General features: G+C 40.7%; 1 protein-coding gene across 5 annotated transcripts in view; it reads left to right on the top strand.

Moving 5' to 3' along the window:
• Positions 1-3,540: 3,540 nt before the first annotated feature.
• The window catches only part of PLEKHA1 (pleckstrin homology domain containing A1), a 54,936-nt gene continuing 38,742 nt past the window's right edge, over positions 3,541-19,734 (top strand). For 4 of the 5 annotated variants that reach the window (XM_032312353.1, XM_032312354.1, XM_032312352.1 and 1 more), the window contains exons 1-2: positions 3,541-3,648; positions 17,595-17,755. In XM_032312353.1, the coding sequence (XP_032168244.1) occupies positions 17,615-17,755 (141 nt within the window). In that variant the 5' untranslated portion in view covers positions 3,541-3,648; positions 17,595-17,614. Of the gene's footprint in view, positions 3,649-17,594; positions 17,756-19,734 lie in introns of those variants that run through there. The other variant, XM_032312356.1, reaches the window with a different exon arrangement.

The following is a 19,734-nucleotide window of genomic DNA, read 5'->3' on the forward strand; positions in this document are numbered from 1 at the left end:
AACAAGAACAAAAGCAAAAACAAAAAAACTACAGGCTTCACACACGTGTGACATGCCAAAAATAAACAGGATATAGATAAGTAAGAGATATAATGTGCAGGAAAGCGATCATTGCTAAGGAGAAAAATATAAAGCAGGGGAGGAAGACGTGAAGTGTCCGTGAGGAGAGGTCATAGATTTTAGAGGTGACGCGTGCTCACTTTCTGTGTGATTTTGGATCATAATGTGACTTGTCTACCCTGCTCTTCTTCATGTGGTCAAAAGGGTTAATTCTATGTGGAGGATTCAGGAAGGGACTCAAGGGGCTCGATAAGTATTTTCGAATGCAACATCAAAGTGCTTTCTTTACATGCTGGAGGTGTGAGGAGGAGGAGGAAAGTGATGTTTTCAAGGTAAATTGCAGATTCTTGAATTCAGACTCCTCCTCTCCCTTTTCTTCAGATGACAAGTAGCCATGGAATATTCCAGCATTCCTCAGTGCTGTCTGTGGGTCCTGAATGTTCTGGGTTTGTACTCAGACTGTAATTTCAACAAGGGAATATTCCACATACTTCCTCTTCTTAAAAAAAAAAAAAACAAAAACAAACACACTAAGAGCACTGTTATGTAATAATCTCTCCATCCAAAAAAAGGCTGGAGGAAAAGGAGAGAGAAGAGTATTATTACCGTTATTATTATTATTGTCATCATCATTACTGTTATTTTGGTCACTGCTGATCATTTAGTTATTGGCTGATCCTGAGAATTCCATTTTTTCCCCCTTCCATAGGGTGTTAACAGGTTCCGTTTATACCGCAACCTCAAAGGAGCCCTGGGATTACCTGGCTATGTGTCTTTGGGCAATCTGAATCACTTTTCTGGCTCTCTCCCTTGTCTGTACATGTGGCTCTCAATATCAAACAACCTTTGGGGCTTGTTAGACCAAAAACACAAAGGAATGATTTAAAACCACTCAGTCAATAACGTTCCGTCCAGAGTGAGGGAGAGGCTCTCCGCCTCAGAGGTCTGATCTCTGGGCTAGGGTTTCCAGATCAAATACATGCTAAATTTGAATTTCAGATAAACAGGAGTTTTTGTTTGTTTGTTTTGGTTTAAGTATGTTCCAAATATCCCACTTAGAATCTTCTAGGATTCTGGAGCTGGAGACTCCCTTTAGACCCTCTAGTCAGGAAAAACAAACTCAAATGTCTATAGGAATCGAAAAGGTGACATCTGGAATTTTATGTGAAATCTACTATTTTTATTTATTTTAAAGATTTTATTTATTTGAGAGAGAAAGAGAGAGCGAGCTGAGCACATAAGTGCATGAGTAGGGAGGAGGGGCAGAGGGAGAAACAGATTTCTGCCACTGCCCTTCCCCCACCCCCCAGGTGAGGAGGGAGCCCTACTTGGGCATGATCCAGATCATGACCAGAGCTAAAGGCAGGCACTCAACTGACTGAGCCACCCAGTTGCCCTGAAATCTTCCTATTTTTGAATGTTAGCTGCATAGTTTTATTTTTTAATTTAATTATTTTTTTTTAGATCTTATTTATTTATTTATTTGACAGATCACAAGTAGGCAGAGAGGCAGGGGGAAAGCAGGCTCCCTGCTGAGCAGAAAGCCCCATGCAGGGCTCAATCCCAGGACCCTGAGATCATGACCTGAGCCAAAGGCAGAGGCTTAACCCACTGAGCCACCCAGGCGCCCCAGCCACATAGTTTTTAAAAAAACCCAAACCGACTGTGAACCAAAGGAAACAGTGCTGTGGCCACTGTAGAAACTATGATGAGGTCAAACACTTTCAACCATTATATGGATGAAGACATGAAGCTTTGAGAAGACAGCTGTCAGCAAGTTTACACAGCTAAGGTTTCTCAAAAGGTAACAGAACCATCGTCTTAGAAATGTTGAAGATGAGCAGTCTGAAAGAGCCAGGACAGGAGCATCCCATGGAAGATGTGTGTATTTCCCCTCCAACAGCTTCTGGGACTCTGAGAACATTCTTCAAGTTCAGCAGCTGAAATCACTGAGTCAAGAAAGACAAAGTGTCACCCTCTGCCTAATGTCACACAGGTACATCTCCACAGGTGAGTGTAGGGTTGTTTTCCACTTCTCCTTTGATTCAGATGAGACAGTATCTTTAGGATCCTAATAAAGACAAATTCCAAATCCAGTTTTCTGCCTCATAACCAGAATGGAGTCAAGAGGCCAGGCTGAGTGCCCAGACTTTTAACCCAGTTCACAAACAAAGACAAGGAATCCGGATTCTGCCATGTAACCAGGTCATCAGAATTTACCTGGTGTTTTCTGTCTCAGCAGCCCCATAGCCTGTCCTACCACTGCACGTCGACCTGTCTCCTCTACATCTTCACATAGCAAGCATGTTCTGAAAAACGTTGATAAAGATTTTGAGGGGTGAAGGCTGTGATCTAAAGCTGTGCATGCCGAGGGAAGGAAAAGGACAGAGACAGAACAAGTATTTATTGAGAGCCTAGTGTGTGCCATGCATGTGGAGGGCGTGGCATATAATTCTTTCCCAGCTCTTTGCATGTCTAAGTAATTCTCATTTTGCAGGTTTCAGCTCAAATATTACTTCCCCAGAGAGACTTCCCTGACTGCCTTCTCTAGAGTACCTTTCCATCTCTTTAACTTGTGCCATTTCTTCATTGCCTTGAAATCTAAAATCATCTTGTTTGAGGACTAGTTCCCCCCTCACGGATCGCAGGCTCCAAGAGGGCAGGATGGTGTCTGTCTTGTTCTCATATGTACACCTAATGCCTGTCACGGGATTTGGCAAATAGTAAGTGCTCAACAAATATGTTAAATTTTTATGAAAAGTCATGAGACTACATATTTATGGGGCATCTTTCCGGAAAGAATCTGAATCCATCCTTCCTTAAGTTTCTCCAAGCTCCCTGTCCTATAAAGTAGGAGGTGGCGCTAATAGTTCTAGGCAGAAACGGTTATGAGCGAAGAGTTGGCGCGCAGAGCTGTAAAGCGTTTTCCTTCAGGTCACACAGGAGCCTGCGAATTTATACTTCCCGGACTGATTATGGACCAGCTCGTAAACGAATTATCCGCAAACGAACGAAGCCTATTTTTAAAGATTCCTGGGCTGCGAAGCTCTAGGAGATGACATCAGAGAACCCCAGTTCCTCCCCCTCGCCTCCCGCCCCGCTCCGAACCAAGCCCCTCCATCCTCAAAGACTACCAATCCCAGGAGGCGCCGCAGCGCAGGGGCCCAGAGCTCCGCGCGCAGCCCGCCCCGACGCGCCGAGGCCACCTCCTCTGGAACCAGGAAGACGCCCGATGCCCGGCCCGCCACGCCGCAGGGATCCGCGCGGGGCGTGCCGGGACTTGTAGTCTCCGCGGGCTGGGAGTGCCGGCTCCGGAATCTCGGCGGCCGTCTGGGGGCTGAGGCGGCGCGGGCACGCGTGCGCAGTGTGTGGACGGGCCGTCGTGGGCGCCACTCCGGCAGTTCGGTGCCTGTGGGAGCCGCGGCCGCGGCTGCGCGAGTGCTGCGGGCCGAGGGCCGACGTGAAGTTGGGCGTGAGGAGCGCGGCCGCACCGGGGCGGGGTGGGCGGGGCCGGGCTCCGGGAGCGCCGCGCCGACTGAGGCGAGCAGGGAGGCGGCCGCGCGTCCGCCGAGGGGCCGGCGGGCGCTGGTGAGTGCGGGGCGGCGGGCGACGCAGGGTCCCGGGCTGCCCCGCGGCCCCTCTCCCCGTGTGTCCGCCGCGCGCGGCTGCACCTGGGCGAGGCCGCGGCGCCGGCTCACCTGCTCGCGGGCTCCGGGGCGGCGGGAGGGGGCGGCGTCCTCTTCCCGCGACTCCTTTTTATTGTTTTCCTGACCTCAGCCCTCGGCGGCGTCCGGCGGGGGAGGGCGGGGAGGCGGGCGGCGATCGGGGTCGCCGACGAGCTGGTCGGGGGCTCTGCTGGAAAGGACGGTCGCGCGCTGCTCCCGGGCGCCCTGCGAGGGACAGCTGTCCGGGGATTCCCGGCGGGCGACGCCTGTCGGAGTGGCTCGACTCCAGGGCTGTGCCCCGGGGGGCTCCACTGCCTTGGGCATCGTTCTCTACTGTCTTCATGCGCTTTCACTTTAGGGCTCGCGGAGTCAGCAGTCGACTCCGCCCTGTGCCTCAGAATCATGCTTTACCTTCGCACCTTAATGGTGCAGATGACCAGTGCGAGCGTTGAAAGTGACTCGCCCAAGGTCACGCAGGTAGGACCAGGGAGGCCAGCAGAAAGAGCCCTGGTCTTTCAGCCTCGTGGCCAGCTGCCCGCCGCAGCGCCTTGGGGAGGTCCTGAGTGGTTTGTGGTTTATTTCAGATGCTTTCTGTTGACCCTCCTGGATAGATCATCAGAAGGGAAAGTGTTGTCAGGGTGAAAACGGTCCTGTTATTTACAGCCTTTATTGCCTTTGTCGAATTCTAGTTACGCCGAGTCCCAAAACAGAGCATCTACCCTTCGCGGGGCACTGGATTGTTCTGTTGGGGGGGCAGATGTGAGAGGAGGTTCGGGGAAGAAATATGCAACGCAATTTGTGCCATTTTTCTCTCCCCTTTCCCCTACCAGCCCTATAATACTTGCTTTCTTATTTTACGATTGATTGCTGTCTGTTTCAGCAGGACTTTCTTTGCTTTAATGAAGTCATCGCCTTTGTGAATTAGTTTTCTAACTAGAAAATCTTATTTCCTGTGTGTTTAATGACTGGAACAAGTAGTGCTCTCTGAGGTTTATAACCATTGTCTTTTATCTTAGAGCTACTGATCAGTCTGCTTTATTACCCCGCCAAGGACTCAGCTTGCATAGTTTCTATGTGAGTTTAATGCCATTGAAACACTTTTTTACAGCGAAATTTGGCTAAGCTTTATATGAATCGGAGAAAAACTTGAAGAAAATCATTCTGTAAAGCTACGTTTTTCTTCGCAATGTGAAGGACTTGAAGAACTATTATTTCAAAAATAGATTAATTCTGACTAAAATGCCTGTAACGTTTCATATTCCTCATTTTCATATTAATACACTTGTGGCAAAAAATATTTCCCCAAATAGAGTTTCTTCAAATAATCCTCATCTTAACCAAATCTTCCCAAGGAAGATTACATCTTAGAATGTTTATGTATTTAAACAAGAATGTCTAAGCTTAGCAGAATTTGAGTTAATGGTTAATTTATTTTATAGTGCTATAAACCCCACAGAATATCCATTGATGGGCTCCTCTTGAAGAGAGAGCCATATCAAGGAGTATCAAGGGATACAGCTTCGGATTTGCTTTTTGTGGTTAAGTAGTGGGTAACTTCTGTGACTTAAGAAGATGTGATTTATATGTGCCGAAACGGCTTCATATGGCACTTTATCTTGCTAGTTACTAGTTTTATGGTTGCTTTGGGGAGGAGGGAAGTAACAGGTTTGTATCTTTTTATTCTCCTCTTTTAGCAATGTGGCAAAATAGGAAAGAGAGGTGGTGTGTCAATTTGAGTTTGTCCTAGACCCACAGAGACAGTAAAACAGGATAAGTATACAATTGTTAGGAAACTGCTATGAGTTCATAAGCCGGAAGGACCTTTTTAGAAATGTTTAAGGACTTTGAGAATAGCACTGGGATATTTTCTTTAAAAAGCCACTATGGGCAGTCCTCCCCTGTTTGTTGTTAACATATAGGATGTGGCAATATTGAATTCTCCTCGGAAAATATTTGGGAAAGATGGAAGCATTTTATATTTTTGTAGAGGCTTTTCCTCTAGAAATATCTAATGCAGCTTAAAAACAAAACAAAACAAAAGACTCACTTAAGCCTCAAAGTTCTTATAGTCCTACCATAAAACTTCCTGTTAATTTGACTGTATGATAACTTGTAAGCCAGAGTGAAATCTATGAAATAATTTATTAGTGTAATTTAAGTTTGACTTCGATACTGAAATATTGCTAGATGTTAAGTTGTTGTTCTTGTTTAAATAATTCTGTCATTTAAGAATGAAGAGAGATCATTTTCTGAATACAGTATAGTAATTATTCAGATGAGATAACAGTTAACACTGCTTTTATGAGATTGAAAACTTCAAATGTCATAGTAGTGGTAACTGCCTCAGCTTTGAGCTGAAGTAATAGAGAAGTACTACTTCTTCACATGCTTGAGCATTTTACTTTTGTTAATAGTAAATTTTGATTTTAAATTTCCAGATTCTCATATTTCTGATCTGCAATAATATAATAAAATGGTTTCAGTAGGAAATAAATATTAAAACTGAGTTAATTATTTTCACTATTGTAGGTACACAGCATTTAGAAAGGTATTAACATGGTTTCAGAGAATTCTTAGGGCAGAAACTTCTGGTGGTTTTAGATGCTTGTCTGTAATGCTTAATTATTTTTAGAAACATAAAAATATGGGATGTTTTTATTTAAAAATAAAAATTCATGTTGATACTTGTTATAGCAGAAGGACTCTGTTATGCTTAGTGAGTAACATTAAACCATTGAACTCTGAGTAATATTTTCTCCTAGTAGCTGCTCTGTAATAAAGAATATTTCAGCTTATAATTAATTCCTAGAAGATATTTAAGCAAACATATTTGCTATTTATTTTTATAAGCCCTTTGATTAGTTGAATTGCTTTGAATGCAGGGAAAGAGTGTTTTTGAGGATTTTGTATCAGAATTTAAATTGAAATGTCTTTTGACTGTAAAAGAAAATCAGTATCAGTTGGGATATTTTTTAGCATTAAATAAACCTTTGAGTCTTAAGTATTTTTTCCTATGGAAATCTTATTATTGTCAGTCTGACAGTTTTATTTTTAAAAAAGTTGTGGTTTTACCCTTTTATATAGTCTAGCCTCTTACAGTTTAACCATTGAACTCGGGATTCTGTGAAGAAAGGACAATCCCTTGAAGAAAGGACAATCTCAGGCACTTAGAACTAGAAGCAATCTCAGAGGACTTCTAATGTAGCATCTTACCCAGTACAGTAAATCCCCCATGGGAATTTTCATGTCTGGTGTTTCCTCTCATTACTAAGGACAGTGATGATGTTCCCTGTATCATCAGGTTATTGAGTAGTCGGAGCTTGGTGAAAACAAACAGAAGACAATTTTATTTTTCACCATTCACTGCTTTGAACGGTGGTATGTAGGGTCTTCCTCTTTCCTCTTTCTCCCCACTCATCATATCACGGACAAATGAGAGCTTTTCCATCATTTACAGTTATTAAAACTCCAATCTTTCTCTTTCAGTTTAAACTTTCAGTCTCCTAGTCAATTTCAAGTTCCTCCCCTACCCCAGTGTTGGGCACTTATTACTTAAAATACTTGGACTGGGGAGGAATTGTGGTATGCTCCCAGAATTCCCCTTTCTCTTTCCTCTTCTGGGATCTACTTGGTCAGGGACTTGTAAGAAGAAAAATGGAAAAGGACAGGTCTATCTTACTGGGTGCTGTTAAAGCCCTCTTTTGAGTAGCGATGGCAAGCCACTGATGTCCACTGATATGCGTCTGCACTGGAATTTTTGGTGAGCTCTCACAGAGAGACTCCCCAGTGCCCCTAATTCCTGGATTTGAAATTTGCTCTGGGCCTATACGGCCACCTCCTTGTCCGTGACCTGTCAGTCCCACCCCCTGGTTCCTAGGAGTTTGTGTGGGGGTGAGGTACTTTGGGGATCTTTTCTCTCCACAGCCAGATTTTTTGATAACGGCAAGACAGCTCAAGTCTAGCTACCTCCTGCAGCTTCCACTTAACCCACTGGAAACTCACTTCCTTGTGATACCAAGCAGGTGGTATGCTAGCTGCATAAATCTGTGCCCCTTTTTGTGCCCTTACATTTCTTGTTAACTTTTTTTGTCCCCCTGCTCAAGTAGGTACAGATCAGACTCAGTCTGCTTCTTAAGTAGACATTGAACTGAAGAATGGGATGCCAGTCTCTCCTACTTGTAAACTCTTCTTGGTGATTCTCTTAGAGGGCTCCTGCTATTGTTTTGGGGTGAATACCTCCTTCCTTTCCGTGTCTTCTCTCTGAAGACTTGGAAGACTTCAGATTTTTTCCCTTTCTTCTGTCAAATGTTTCTATCAAGTGACGGTAAAGTGTTGATTATGGTGCAAGAGTCCTTAGTGGTATGTTTGTGAGGGAAGGGGTGTCAGTGCTGGGTTTCCCAGATGTTTGGTCCTTGATGTCTGTATATCCTCAGCTTTGAGCTTGATAGCAAATTTGGGACAACAAGGCTAGTCCCACTCAACAATGGTTAAAAATAATAGTGAAGCCCTGTGAGCCTAGTGCCGTCTCACTGTGCAGAATTTAATTTTTCCTTTTTTTTTGTCTGTGTCTCCGTGATTTTTGTTTTGTTTTGATTTTTTGACTTACTTCCTGGGTCCTGACTGATGATGTATTAACTGTGAAAATGTTAATTGATGGCTGATTGTATGATCTAACTAAACCTTAGAGTGAGGATACATTTGGGGAAAGGTTTTAATAATATACTTTTATCTATCTTGCCTCATACCAGGTTTACTAAATATATAAATCCAAATAGAAATATAGTGTTTGAAACTTTTACCTTCCATCGGCTAAGCAAACCAGTTAGTTAAATCTGCCAAAGGATTTCTTGTCTAATGGCTAGCTTTCTGTCTAGAAACTGTAATATTAATATTCATTGAAAAACCACGATGGATCTAGAGGGTATAATGCTAAGTGAAATAAGTCAGTCTGGTAAAGACAAATACCGTATGATTTCACTCATGTGGAATTTAAGATGCAAAACAAATGAACGAAGAAAAAAACCCCAGGTTTTTAAATACAGGGAACAAACTGGTGGTTGCTAGAGGGGAGGTGGGCGTGGGTGGGGTAAAGTAGGTGAAGGGCGTCAAGAGTACACTGACTGCGATGAGCACTGAGTAATGTGTAGAATTGTTGAATCACCATATTGTATACTTGAAACTAACATAACACTCTGTGCTGATTATACTTGAATAAAACCACTGTGGAGGAAGAAAGTATTTGTTGGAATCATTATGGACTCCTTAATACTTCATTCAACAAATAGTTATTGAGTGCCTTCCATGTATCAGGCACCGTTTTAAGCATTGAAGAAACAATAGTAAATCCAAAAACAAACAAACAAACAAACACTGCTCTTGTGGAGCCTACAATTTGAGTGTGGGGAAACAGACAAGAAACAGGTAAATAAGTAAATGATATTGTTTGTTAGCCCCAAATGCCAAGGAGAATAAAGTTGGAAAGGGAGACAGGACAGTACAGCAGTACAGTTCACATTTGCAATTTTAGATAGTGTCAAGATAGGGTGTCACTCTTTCTCTGAGAAAGTCTATTTGAGTTCAAAGGCCCTGATTGGGAAGCTTGTCTGACATAGTAGGGAGTCCAGTAGCCAGATGAGTGACCAAGGGGGAACTGGGATAAGGTATGGGGCATGTGGGTGAAGCCTGTATGTCTTTGTAAGGGCTTTGGTTTTTTACTTGAATGAGATGAAATCACATTGAAACAATGGTTCTTAAACTTGGCTGAACACTAGAATTAATCTGGGGAGATTGAAAAAGGTACTAATGTCTAGATCTCATCTCTAGAGTGTCTTTTTATTTATTTATTTATTTATTTAAATAATTTAAACACTCAACGTAGGGCTCAAACTTAGAACCCTTGAGCTCAGCAGTCACATCTGTTTCTGACTGAGCCAGCCAGGTACCCCCCCATCTCCAGAGTTTCTGATTTAATTGGGATGGGGGGTGTCCAGCCTTGGCATCAGGATTTTTAACAATCCCTCGGTAATTCTAATAAGTAAAGTTAAAGAGTTTTGGGCAGGGTGACGTTACCTAGTATTGAAGAATCTGGGCTCCAGAGCTAGACTCCTCTGGTTTGAATCTGAGCTGTGCCATTTCCTAAACCTGTGACCTTGGGCAAGTAATTTTTAAAATTTCCTGTGCTTTGTTTTTTCATTTGTAAAGTTATTCTAAGTATTAAGCTAATATTTAAATATTTGGAACAGTGTGTGGCCAGTAGTAATACGGGTTTACTGAATAAACACTTAAATATATGTCTTAATGGAATCACTCAGCTGTGTTGAGAACAGAGTGAAGGAGGCAAGGACAGAAGCAAGGAACAGTCAGCTAGCTGAGAGGTGATGGTGGCTTGGACCACAGTGGCAGCAGTGTAAGTGATGAGAAGTAGTGGGATTCTGGATATTTACAAGATGGAACCAATAGGATTTGCTGATCCGTTGGATGTGTAATGAGAGAGAAAGAAGATTCATTCCAGTCTGACTCTAAGATATTTTGCCTGAACAGCTGGAAGAAGGGAGTGGTTGTTTATTGAGATGGGGAAGACCGAGACAACAGGTTTCTAAGGGGAATGGTTGATGCTGTTTGTTTAAGTTGGAGATGTCTGTTAGATAAGTAAGTAGATATGTAGACAGTTGTATACATGAGTCTGCAGTTCAGCTGGATGTCCAGAGCTAGAGCAGAGCTAGAGATAGCTCTTGGAAGCCATCTGTATGTAGACTTAGGTAAACAAGTGAGCTCACCTAGGGCATGGGCAAAATGCATGAACAGATACGAACATTACTTCATTTAGTTTATGAACACTAAAACTGAAAATGGTTTCAGAATTAATAATACCAAGTGGGATTACTGGGTTATGGGGTAAATGCATGTGTGATTTTGTTAAATAGTGCTGTATTCATCTCAGTAGGGTTGCACCATTTTGCCTTTTCATGAGCAATGTAAGAGTCCCTGAGTTCTAATAACTTCACCAATATAGTGTATTGGCAGGCTTTTGACTTTTGGCCAGTTTGATAGGTGAGAAATGGTATCTCTCTAACACAGATTTTTTTCCATTGTGAAGGGTTGTGAACATCCACAGAAGCCTAGGATTGTATAATTATAGTACCCATCAAGTAGTTCCAACAACTCCCAGGCCAGGCCATGCCTCCTTCATTCCCTACCCCTAGATTATGCAGGTACTATTTTATGTATCAGTAGATACCTCTGATAAGGATTCATTTTCTTGGTGACATAACCATAATAACATTATCACACTGAAAATAAAGACCCATTTTCTTAATATAGTTAGGCAGTATGCTAATATCAGTTGTCTTTTCTTTTTAAAGATTTCATTCATTTATCTGACACATACACAGAAAGAGAGAGAGAGACAGCTGGAGAGGGAACACAAGCAGGGGCAGAGGGAGAGGGAGAAGCGGACTCCCTGCCAAGCAGCGAGCCAGATGCAGGGCTCGATCCCAGGACCCCGGGATCATGACCTGAGCTGAAGGCGGATGCCTAACGACTGAACCATCCAGGCGCCCCCTAATATCAATTTTCTTAAATATGTCAGTGTTTTCAAAGTTTATTTAAAAAATTTTTTAAAGATTTTATTTACTTGAGAAAGAGTGAGAGATTGGATTTTGCTATTTGAATACCCGTGGTATGGTTTAACATGTTCTCTCCCTATTCTTTGTGTTCCCTGTCAGTTGGTATTAGATCTAGAGGTTTGGGTCAGATTCAGGCATTTTATTTTCAGAGGTGTTTTGTAAGTGCTATCATGTTCTTAGGCATATGAAGTCTGCTTGCCTTTTTTTTTTTTTTTTATGGTGTCAGTGGCAATGCCTACTGTATCTCTGTTATTTTGAGATTTTTCTTATTATGAATGAAGTCAAGCATCTTTTTATTTTTAAGGGCCATTTTTATATCTTTTTTGCAGAATATCTGTTCATGGATTTTGCCCATTTTTCTCTTGAACTTCTGATATATTTCCCTTGACTTTTTTTGCAAGCTCTTTAAATGTTAAGGAGATGAGCCCTTTATGATGATGTAAGTTGTAAATATTTTCTACCAGTTTTGACTTTGCTTATCAGGTTTTTGCCATGCAAAAGCTTTTTTAAAAAAGTGATGCACGGTCAGTTTTATCAATAAATTTTTTATTGCTACTGGATTTTTTAACTTAACTTTTTGGAACTTTAAGTTACATACAATAAACTATATTCATTTAAAGCTTACAGTTTGATGAGTTTTGATTATATTGTGGCATGTGGCTGTAGTTCCTTTACACAGTAGAATGTACTTCATTGTATAGACAAATTACGTTTTATTTATCTCCATGTGTTGATGAACATTTGGGTTGTTTCTAGTTTGAGGCTATTAGAAATAAAACTGCTCTAAATATTAGTGAATTAGTCATTGCATAAATATATGTTTTCATTTCTCTTGCATTAATACCTGGGAATGGAATGGCTGGGTCAGAGGTTAGGTGTATTATTTTGGTTTTATTGCCAGAACTTTCCCCAGAGTGGTTGTATCATTTTACATTCCCATCAACAGTGCAGAAATTCTGGATGTGCCACATCTTTGACAACATTTCATGTTGTCATTTAGCTTAATTTTAGCCATTTGGTGAGTGTATATGATATCTTTTTAAAATTTAGGGTTATTGATGTATAATTTACATACAGTAAATTTTACTCATTTTAGGGCACAGTTCTGTAAGTTTTAACATGTGCATATAATTGTGTAAGCTCCGCCACAATCAGAATACACAACAGTTACATCATCAAAAAAATTTGATTTATGTTCCTTTGTGGTCCTTTTCCTTATCCCAAGCCCTAGCAATTCTTTTTTTTCCCAATATTTATTATTTATTATTTTAGAGAGAGAGAGGAGGGGGAGGGGCAAAGGGAGAGAATCTCCAGCACACACTCCACTGAGTGCGGAGGGAGCTCTCTGCAGAGCTCGATCTCATGACCTGAACCGAAACCAAGAGCTAGACACTTAACCAACTGAGCCACCCAGGTGCCCCTCAAGCCCTAGCAATTCTGTTCTGTTTTTTAGCACTGTAGTTTGTTTTGTTTTTTTAACTCGTATGCAGTAGAGTTTACTCTGTGGTGTATGGGCCTGAGTTTTGATGAATGCATTGCGTAGTGATACATCCCAGCACAATTAAGATGCGGAACAGTTCCATCACTACAAAAATTACCAGCCCCTCCCTTCATTTACTGGTTTGTTCCCTGTCCCAATAGCCTTTTTGGTCTGCCTTCTTTCACTTAGCGACGGTAGATTCGAGATTTACTCAGGTTGTATGTATCTATGGTTTGTTCCTTTGTATTGCTAAGCAGTGTTCCATCATATTGGTTGTACCACAGTTTATTCGTTTATGGGTCAAGGGACATTTGGGTTGTTTCTGCTTTTTATCAGTTAAAAGTAATGTTGTTGTAGACATTTGTACAGATTTTTGTGCAAACACAGCTTTCAGTTCACAGTAGGATTGCTGGGTCATATTGTAGTGGTATGTTTAACTTTATGAGAAACTGTGAAAATTGTTCATCCAAGTTGCTGTACTATTTTGCATTCCCACCAGCAACGTGTGAGAGGGAGTTCACTTGTTCCACATTCTTGTCCGCATTTGATATTGTCAGGTTTGGTGTTTTTTGGCTTGTTTTTGGTTTAGCCATTCTATTAGGTTTGTTGGGATATCTCATGGTTTGTATTTGCAGTACTTTACTGACTGATAATCGTGAACATCTTTTCATGTGCTTGCTTACTCTTTGTGTCTTCGTTGTTACTATTTGTCTTTTCAGGGTTTGGTTTTTTTGCCATTTTCCTGTTTGGTCACTTCTCTTACTATTGAATTATAATAATTTCTTGCCTGTTCTTTGATATCAGCTATTTGATAGACATATATGTACTGAATATTTTTCTCATCCTGTGACTTGTCTTTTGGTTTAATAGTGTCTTTCAAAGAGCAGTTTTTAATTTTTTTAAGTCCAATATAATAACTACTATATTGCTCATCCTCTTTGTGTCTTAATTAAGAAATCTTTGTGTACTCCCAAGGTCATGAACACTTTCTCCTATATATTTTTTAGAAGCTTTATTGTTGTAGCTTTTGTGTTAGGTCTGTGATTAATTTTGTTACATTTTTTTCCCACATAAATACCCAATTGTTCTAGCACCATTTGTTGAAAAGACTATTCTTTCCCTGTGGAATTGCCTTGGCATCTTTGTTGAAAATCAACTGACAATATATATGTAAGAGTCTGTTTCTGTATTCTAAGCTGTTCCACTGATTTTTCTTCTTCTTCTCCTCCTCCTCCTTCTTCTTCTTCTTCTTTCTTCTTCTTCTTCTTTTTTTTTTTTCCGAATCTGTCCTACATTGTTTTTATTGCTATAGCATTTTTGTAAGTCTTAAAATCAAATAGTGTAAGTAATCCTACTCCATTCTTTGGGAAAAAGACTTGGCTATTTATTTATTTATTTATTTATTTATTTGAAACCTAGAGGGAACATAAATAGGGGGAGCAGCAGGCAGAGGGAGAGGGAGAAGCAGACTCCCTGCTTTGCCGGGAGCCTGACACAGGGTTAGATCCCAGTACGTCTCAGGACCTGAGCCAAAGGCAGCCACTTAATGATTGAGCCACCCAGGTGCCCCATAGATTGGGGTTTTCTAGGTGATTTGCATTTCAGTATATATCATAAAATACATATCATGTTCTCTATTTTTATAAAATATTCTGGACTTTTTATTGGATTATTATATCAGTACTTCATTCTTTACTGTATCTGTGTTGGATGGATCACATGTTTAACTGTTCACCTGTTGACAAGCATGTGGGTTGTTTCCACTTTTTGGCTATTGTGAACAGTGCTGCTATTAATATTGATGAGTAGCTGTTATCACTTCTTTTGGGTATATATCTAGGAGTGGAAATGCTGAGTTGTATGGTATTTCTGTGTTCAACTTTAGGAGAACTACAAAACTGTTTTACACAGCTCTTGTACCATTTTAGTGTGAGGGGTTCCAGTTTTTCCACATCTTTGCTAACACTTGTTACTTTCTTTTAATTATCACCATCCTGGTGGGTATAAAGTGGTATCTCACCGTGGTTTTGATTTACATTTCCCTAATTACCAGTGATACTGAGCATCTTTTTGTGTTCTGTTTGGCCATTTGTGTATCTTCTTTGGGCAAATTGTCTTTTCAAGTCCTTGCCTATTTTTTATTTGGATTGTTTATTATTGAATTATAAGAGCTATTTCTATATTCTAGATACTAGACCTTTGTCAGGTACATAATTTGTGAATATTTACTCCCATTCTGTAGATTCTTTTTTCATTTTCTTGATGTTCTTTGATGCAAAACAGCTTTTAGTTTTGGGGCTCCTGGGTGGCACAGTGGGCTAAGTGTCTGACTCTTGGTTTCAGCTCATGTTGTGGTCTTGGGGTCCTGAGATTGAGCACAGTGTTGGGCTCTAGCTCAGTGCAGCGTCTGCTTAAGTTTCTCTCTTCCCTTCCCTACCCTGGTTGCACACTCTCTCTCTCAAAGAAAAAAAAAAGCTTTTAGTTTTTATGAAGTCCAGTTTAGCTTATTTTTTCTTTTGTTGTTCATATTTTTGGTGTCATATCTAATAATTCATTGCCAGATCCAAGGTCATGAATATCAGCCTCCATGTTTTCTTAAAGTATGGTTTTAGCTATCTTACATTCAGACTGTTAATCTATTTTGAGTTAATTTTCATGTAGTGTGACGAGGGGTCAAATCTTCCCCGTTGCATGACGTTGGCACCTTTGTTGAAAATCAGTTGGCCATGTAGGTATGGGTTTGTCCAGGGTCTCAGGACTATTTCTTTGGTGTGTGTCTGTCCTCATGGCACCACTCAGGTGGATAGTTTTTACTGTTGGATACAGGTACACCTGGACGGTATGTGGGTTAGGCTCCAGACTACTACAATAAAGCAAATACCAAAATAAAGCAAGTCAAATGAATTTTTTGGTTTTCCTGTGCATATAGAAGTTCCTTTCACACTATATTGTAGTCTGTTAAGTGTACAACAAGATTAAGTCTAAAGAAAACAATGTACATATCTTAATTTAAAAACCCTTTCTTGCTAAGAATATGCTAACCATCATTTGTGCTTTCAGCGAGTCATAATCGCTGATCACAGATCACCAGGACAAATATTATAATAATGAAAAGATTTGAAATATTGTGAGAATTACCCAGGTGTGCCACACAGAGACACCAAGTGAACAGATGCTGTTAGAAAAACGGTGCCAGTAGACTTGGCTCCATGTAAGGTTTGCCACAAACTTCCAGTTTGTAAAAAACACAGTGTCTGGAAGTGCAGTAAAGTGAAGCACAAAAAAATGAGGTGTGCCTGTACGTTAGTATAGTGTATTAATTTTCCAAGTTTTGATCACATTTTAGAAATTTTTAAAATGTTGGGTAAGTTCATTAAAGGAATTATCTTCTCGAAGTGCCAGATTTATAACAACACACATACATGACCTTAGTGGATAATTTTGTTTAAAAATTTTTGGTGTATCTTATTACTGCTCTGGATGCATACAGAGTAGTGTTTAGATACGCAGTGTATCAGGATGTGTTCTAATTGAATTTTCATTGTGGGTGAAACAACCTTGAGCCGTTATGTAGAGACTTAGTTATGTATATACATTCAGCCTGCCAAAAGCTGTTGGTGCCGGCTCTAAAAGAGCCGGGATAGGGACAGTCTGCAGCTTGCATCCACGAGGAAGGAGTCACATATGTGCCGTTTCTAGAGAAGAAAATTGGCTGGGAACTGCTTTTTACTCAAGTCATGGTTTTTAACTCTAATCAGTACAACAGAAATTTTAGTACTGTAAGAATCAGAATATGACGTGTTTCTGAAGTCTCTTAGTCTGTAACTTCTCTCTTCTCTTTTCCTCCCCATAATTATTTACTGAAGAAATTGGGCTGTTTGTCCTGCTGTTTCCCACAGTCTGGCTTTGGCTGAGTGAAACCCTTGGTGCAGTTTACTATGTTCCTCTGTGTTCTTTATTTCCTGTAAGTTGGTAGTTTGACATAGGGAGATCTAGAGACTGCATCCGATTCAGATAAAAACTTTTTTTTCCTTATTACATATTCACTTCATAGGTGATGTTTGTGTCTTCCCTCAGGAGGCACATAGTACTGCTTATCTCTCTTTTCATGGTGTTAATTAATTTTACTATGATTCATTTTAGTTGTAGCAATTCAAAGAGCTTTAGAGAAAGTGTGGTGTAAATGTTAAGATATGAGCTCTAGAGCCCAAGAATCTGGGTTCTCTAATCTTTGAGAGTCACTTTCCCTTGTGGGCGTTGAGTCTTATCTGTGAAATGGGGACATGATTCCTATGATGGGGTTGTTCTGAGGATTCATTGAGAGAACGCGTGGAAAAGAACCTTGCACAGAGCCTGGCATCTAGTTAGTGGCCAATAAGTGTTAGCTATTGTTTTTCTGTGAACTTAAAAATACTGTGTAATAATCTGAAAGGTAGATTATCTGGACTTATAAGTGAGGAAATTGAAGTTTGGATAGCTAATTTTTGGGCTCATCTGGGTGTGTTTGGGGAGAAAAGTCGGTCAGTTAATGCAGTGGAGGTGAACCGCTCTTCTCTGTTCCAGGCAGTGTGTAGAGCTGTATTTAGTAACCACTCACAAGAAGCTTAATTTCAAAAATGGTTTTGCCCATGCTTTGTACATACCCACATGTACGTCCCCACCTCAGGTTGGGAAGGAGGCTCTTTGTTAAACAAGTTTTAAATAGCACATTTTCGGTTTGAAGTCCACTGAGAAGTACTTACTGTCAAATGTTTTGTTTTACAGTGTAATGTTCAGGCTCAGAAATGCCTTATGTGGATCGTCAGAATCGCATTTGTGGTTTTCTAGACATCGAGGAAAATGAAAACAGTGGGAAGTTCCTTCGAAGGTACTTCATACTGGATACCAGAGAAGATAGTTTTGTGTGGTACATGGATAACCCACAGGTTTGTGAAATCCAGATGGTCGCCTTTTTTCAAATCACACGAGAATTTTAATTATTAATATAGCTAACATACTGTATGGCTGTTAGGATTTGTTTTCCCAAACAATCTACGTTTAGATTTATTTCTCCTGGCTGCATTCTTCCTGTCCTGCATGTTCAACCCCTGCTGTCCTACTTGAATTTCAGATGGAACTAAGTTTATTTGTGCATGCGTATATGTGTCCCACCCCCCTCGAGAAATGCTGTCCCTGGTAGAAAATTCTGAAATCATTTAAATTTAAGATACCGTCTCTGGGATAGAGACCGCTGTCTTTGGTAAAGAAACTGCCTGAGCTAGTTGCCACTCTTGTACACATGTGTAGCCCTTTCATGTTGTGGTGACAGATTTGAGAGTCAGCCGTGTAATGCCATTCATGGATTGAAATCCACTTGGATTTCATTGTTGCCTTTCAAATCATTGGGGAAATGTCATAAATTAAAAATTAGAATCTCCATTTTAAGATCTGTGAAAGACCTTAATAAACAAGAGTTTATTAAGTCACAAAATAAATTATTATTATAACTTTAAAAATATAAACTATTTCTTAAATGAGTAGTTTTAAGTTTTCTCTCTCTGTGAATCTCTTCATTCAAATTGGGATGGATGTTGCAAGGTCGAGTCCCTAGCAAACGTCTAAGCTGATTCTGTCTAGTGGGTGAGGGACTTGGAGTTCAGGGAGGAGTGGGGACTGGTGGGAGGTTCCATTCTGTTTCATGGAGAAGGAACTAGACCCCCTGAGAAGCAATCTAATGTTCTTTACCACCCTGTACTTACTTCAGGTTAGACAAAATACTTATGTACTAATGCATTTATATTTGTTTACACAGATTTCAAGTTGTAAGGGCTGTAGTACAAATTCTACCTCCTCTTCAATGCAGGAAGCCTGTCTACCCCTGATCTTCACTTTAGCTGTTGGTTGAATTACACATTATGAAAAAGTACTTGTGCTATTTGAGACACTTTCATCATTATTTCTTCTGTGAGCCAAAATCTCTTTGCTTGTATCTGTTCCCCGTTAATCCTACCCTGTCCCTGTTTCTCCATAAAGTAAATTTAGTCCTTTATCCAGACACGACCTTTCAAATTTTAGAGGATAATTTGTATTTTAATTCAGTGTAGATTATTTGAGCTCTGACTTTGAGACTTTTTCCTAGGAACTGTCTACTCTCTGTCCTTATTCTTACAGAGCTTACTGACACTGTTTTACTCCCTTATCTCTGGGTGTAACCACCTTTCTTGGGTGGTAGTAACCTGGCTGTGCAACTACGATGATTAATATCTTTACTTACTGGGCCAGAGTCCGTGGAAGAAGGAGCAGGTCAGCAGAAATCAAAAGTCCATGTTTATTTATTTTTGTATTTTTTATAGAAATCAGATTTCTCCCCTTTATTCCTCCACCTTTTTATCTGTGGCACAGTCCCCTCCCAAACTGTCCTTCGCAGAGTGGAAAGTAACTTAATTCCCCTTGACTCCCTCTCACTGCTGGGTGCTAGATCCTGGTCTCTGGTTCTCCTCACCTGCACGAGCCATTGCAGAGTCCTGGCCTGTGCTCTTCCTGGTTTGTCTCTCTTCACAAGATCTGGGCGACTGACACATACGGATTCTTCCTAATTGCATTTAAAGCTCCTTGGTTGTTTCTCTTTCTTCATAATAATAGGTTCTCCCCTCAGAAGTCATCCTTTTATCAGCATTTCCCACTTAGAGCTAAAAGGTGGTGAGCACAAAATGGACTATTTTTATTACACCGAAGGAAACATGAATTTGGAATCAGAGTTAACGGACTTCATGGAGTATGGTCATAGCATTCAAAATTGACCCAGAGGGTGGATATGATTTTGGCTGGTAGTTGGAGAAGTGGGTGTTCAGTGCTCACAGAATAGCCCAGGCAAGAAGTCCAAGCAAGGAGGCCTGTGCCTATGTGGAGAATAGGTCCGTGTGGC

Source organism: Mustela erminea, chromosome 14 (genome assembly GCF_009829155.1).
Source record: "Mustela erminea isolate mMusErm1 chromosome 14, mMusErm1.Pri, whole genome shotgun sequence".
In the NCBI taxonomy this organism is placed as follows: domain Eukaryota; kingdom Metazoa; phylum Chordata; class Mammalia; order Carnivora; family Mustelidae; genus Mustela; species Mustela erminea.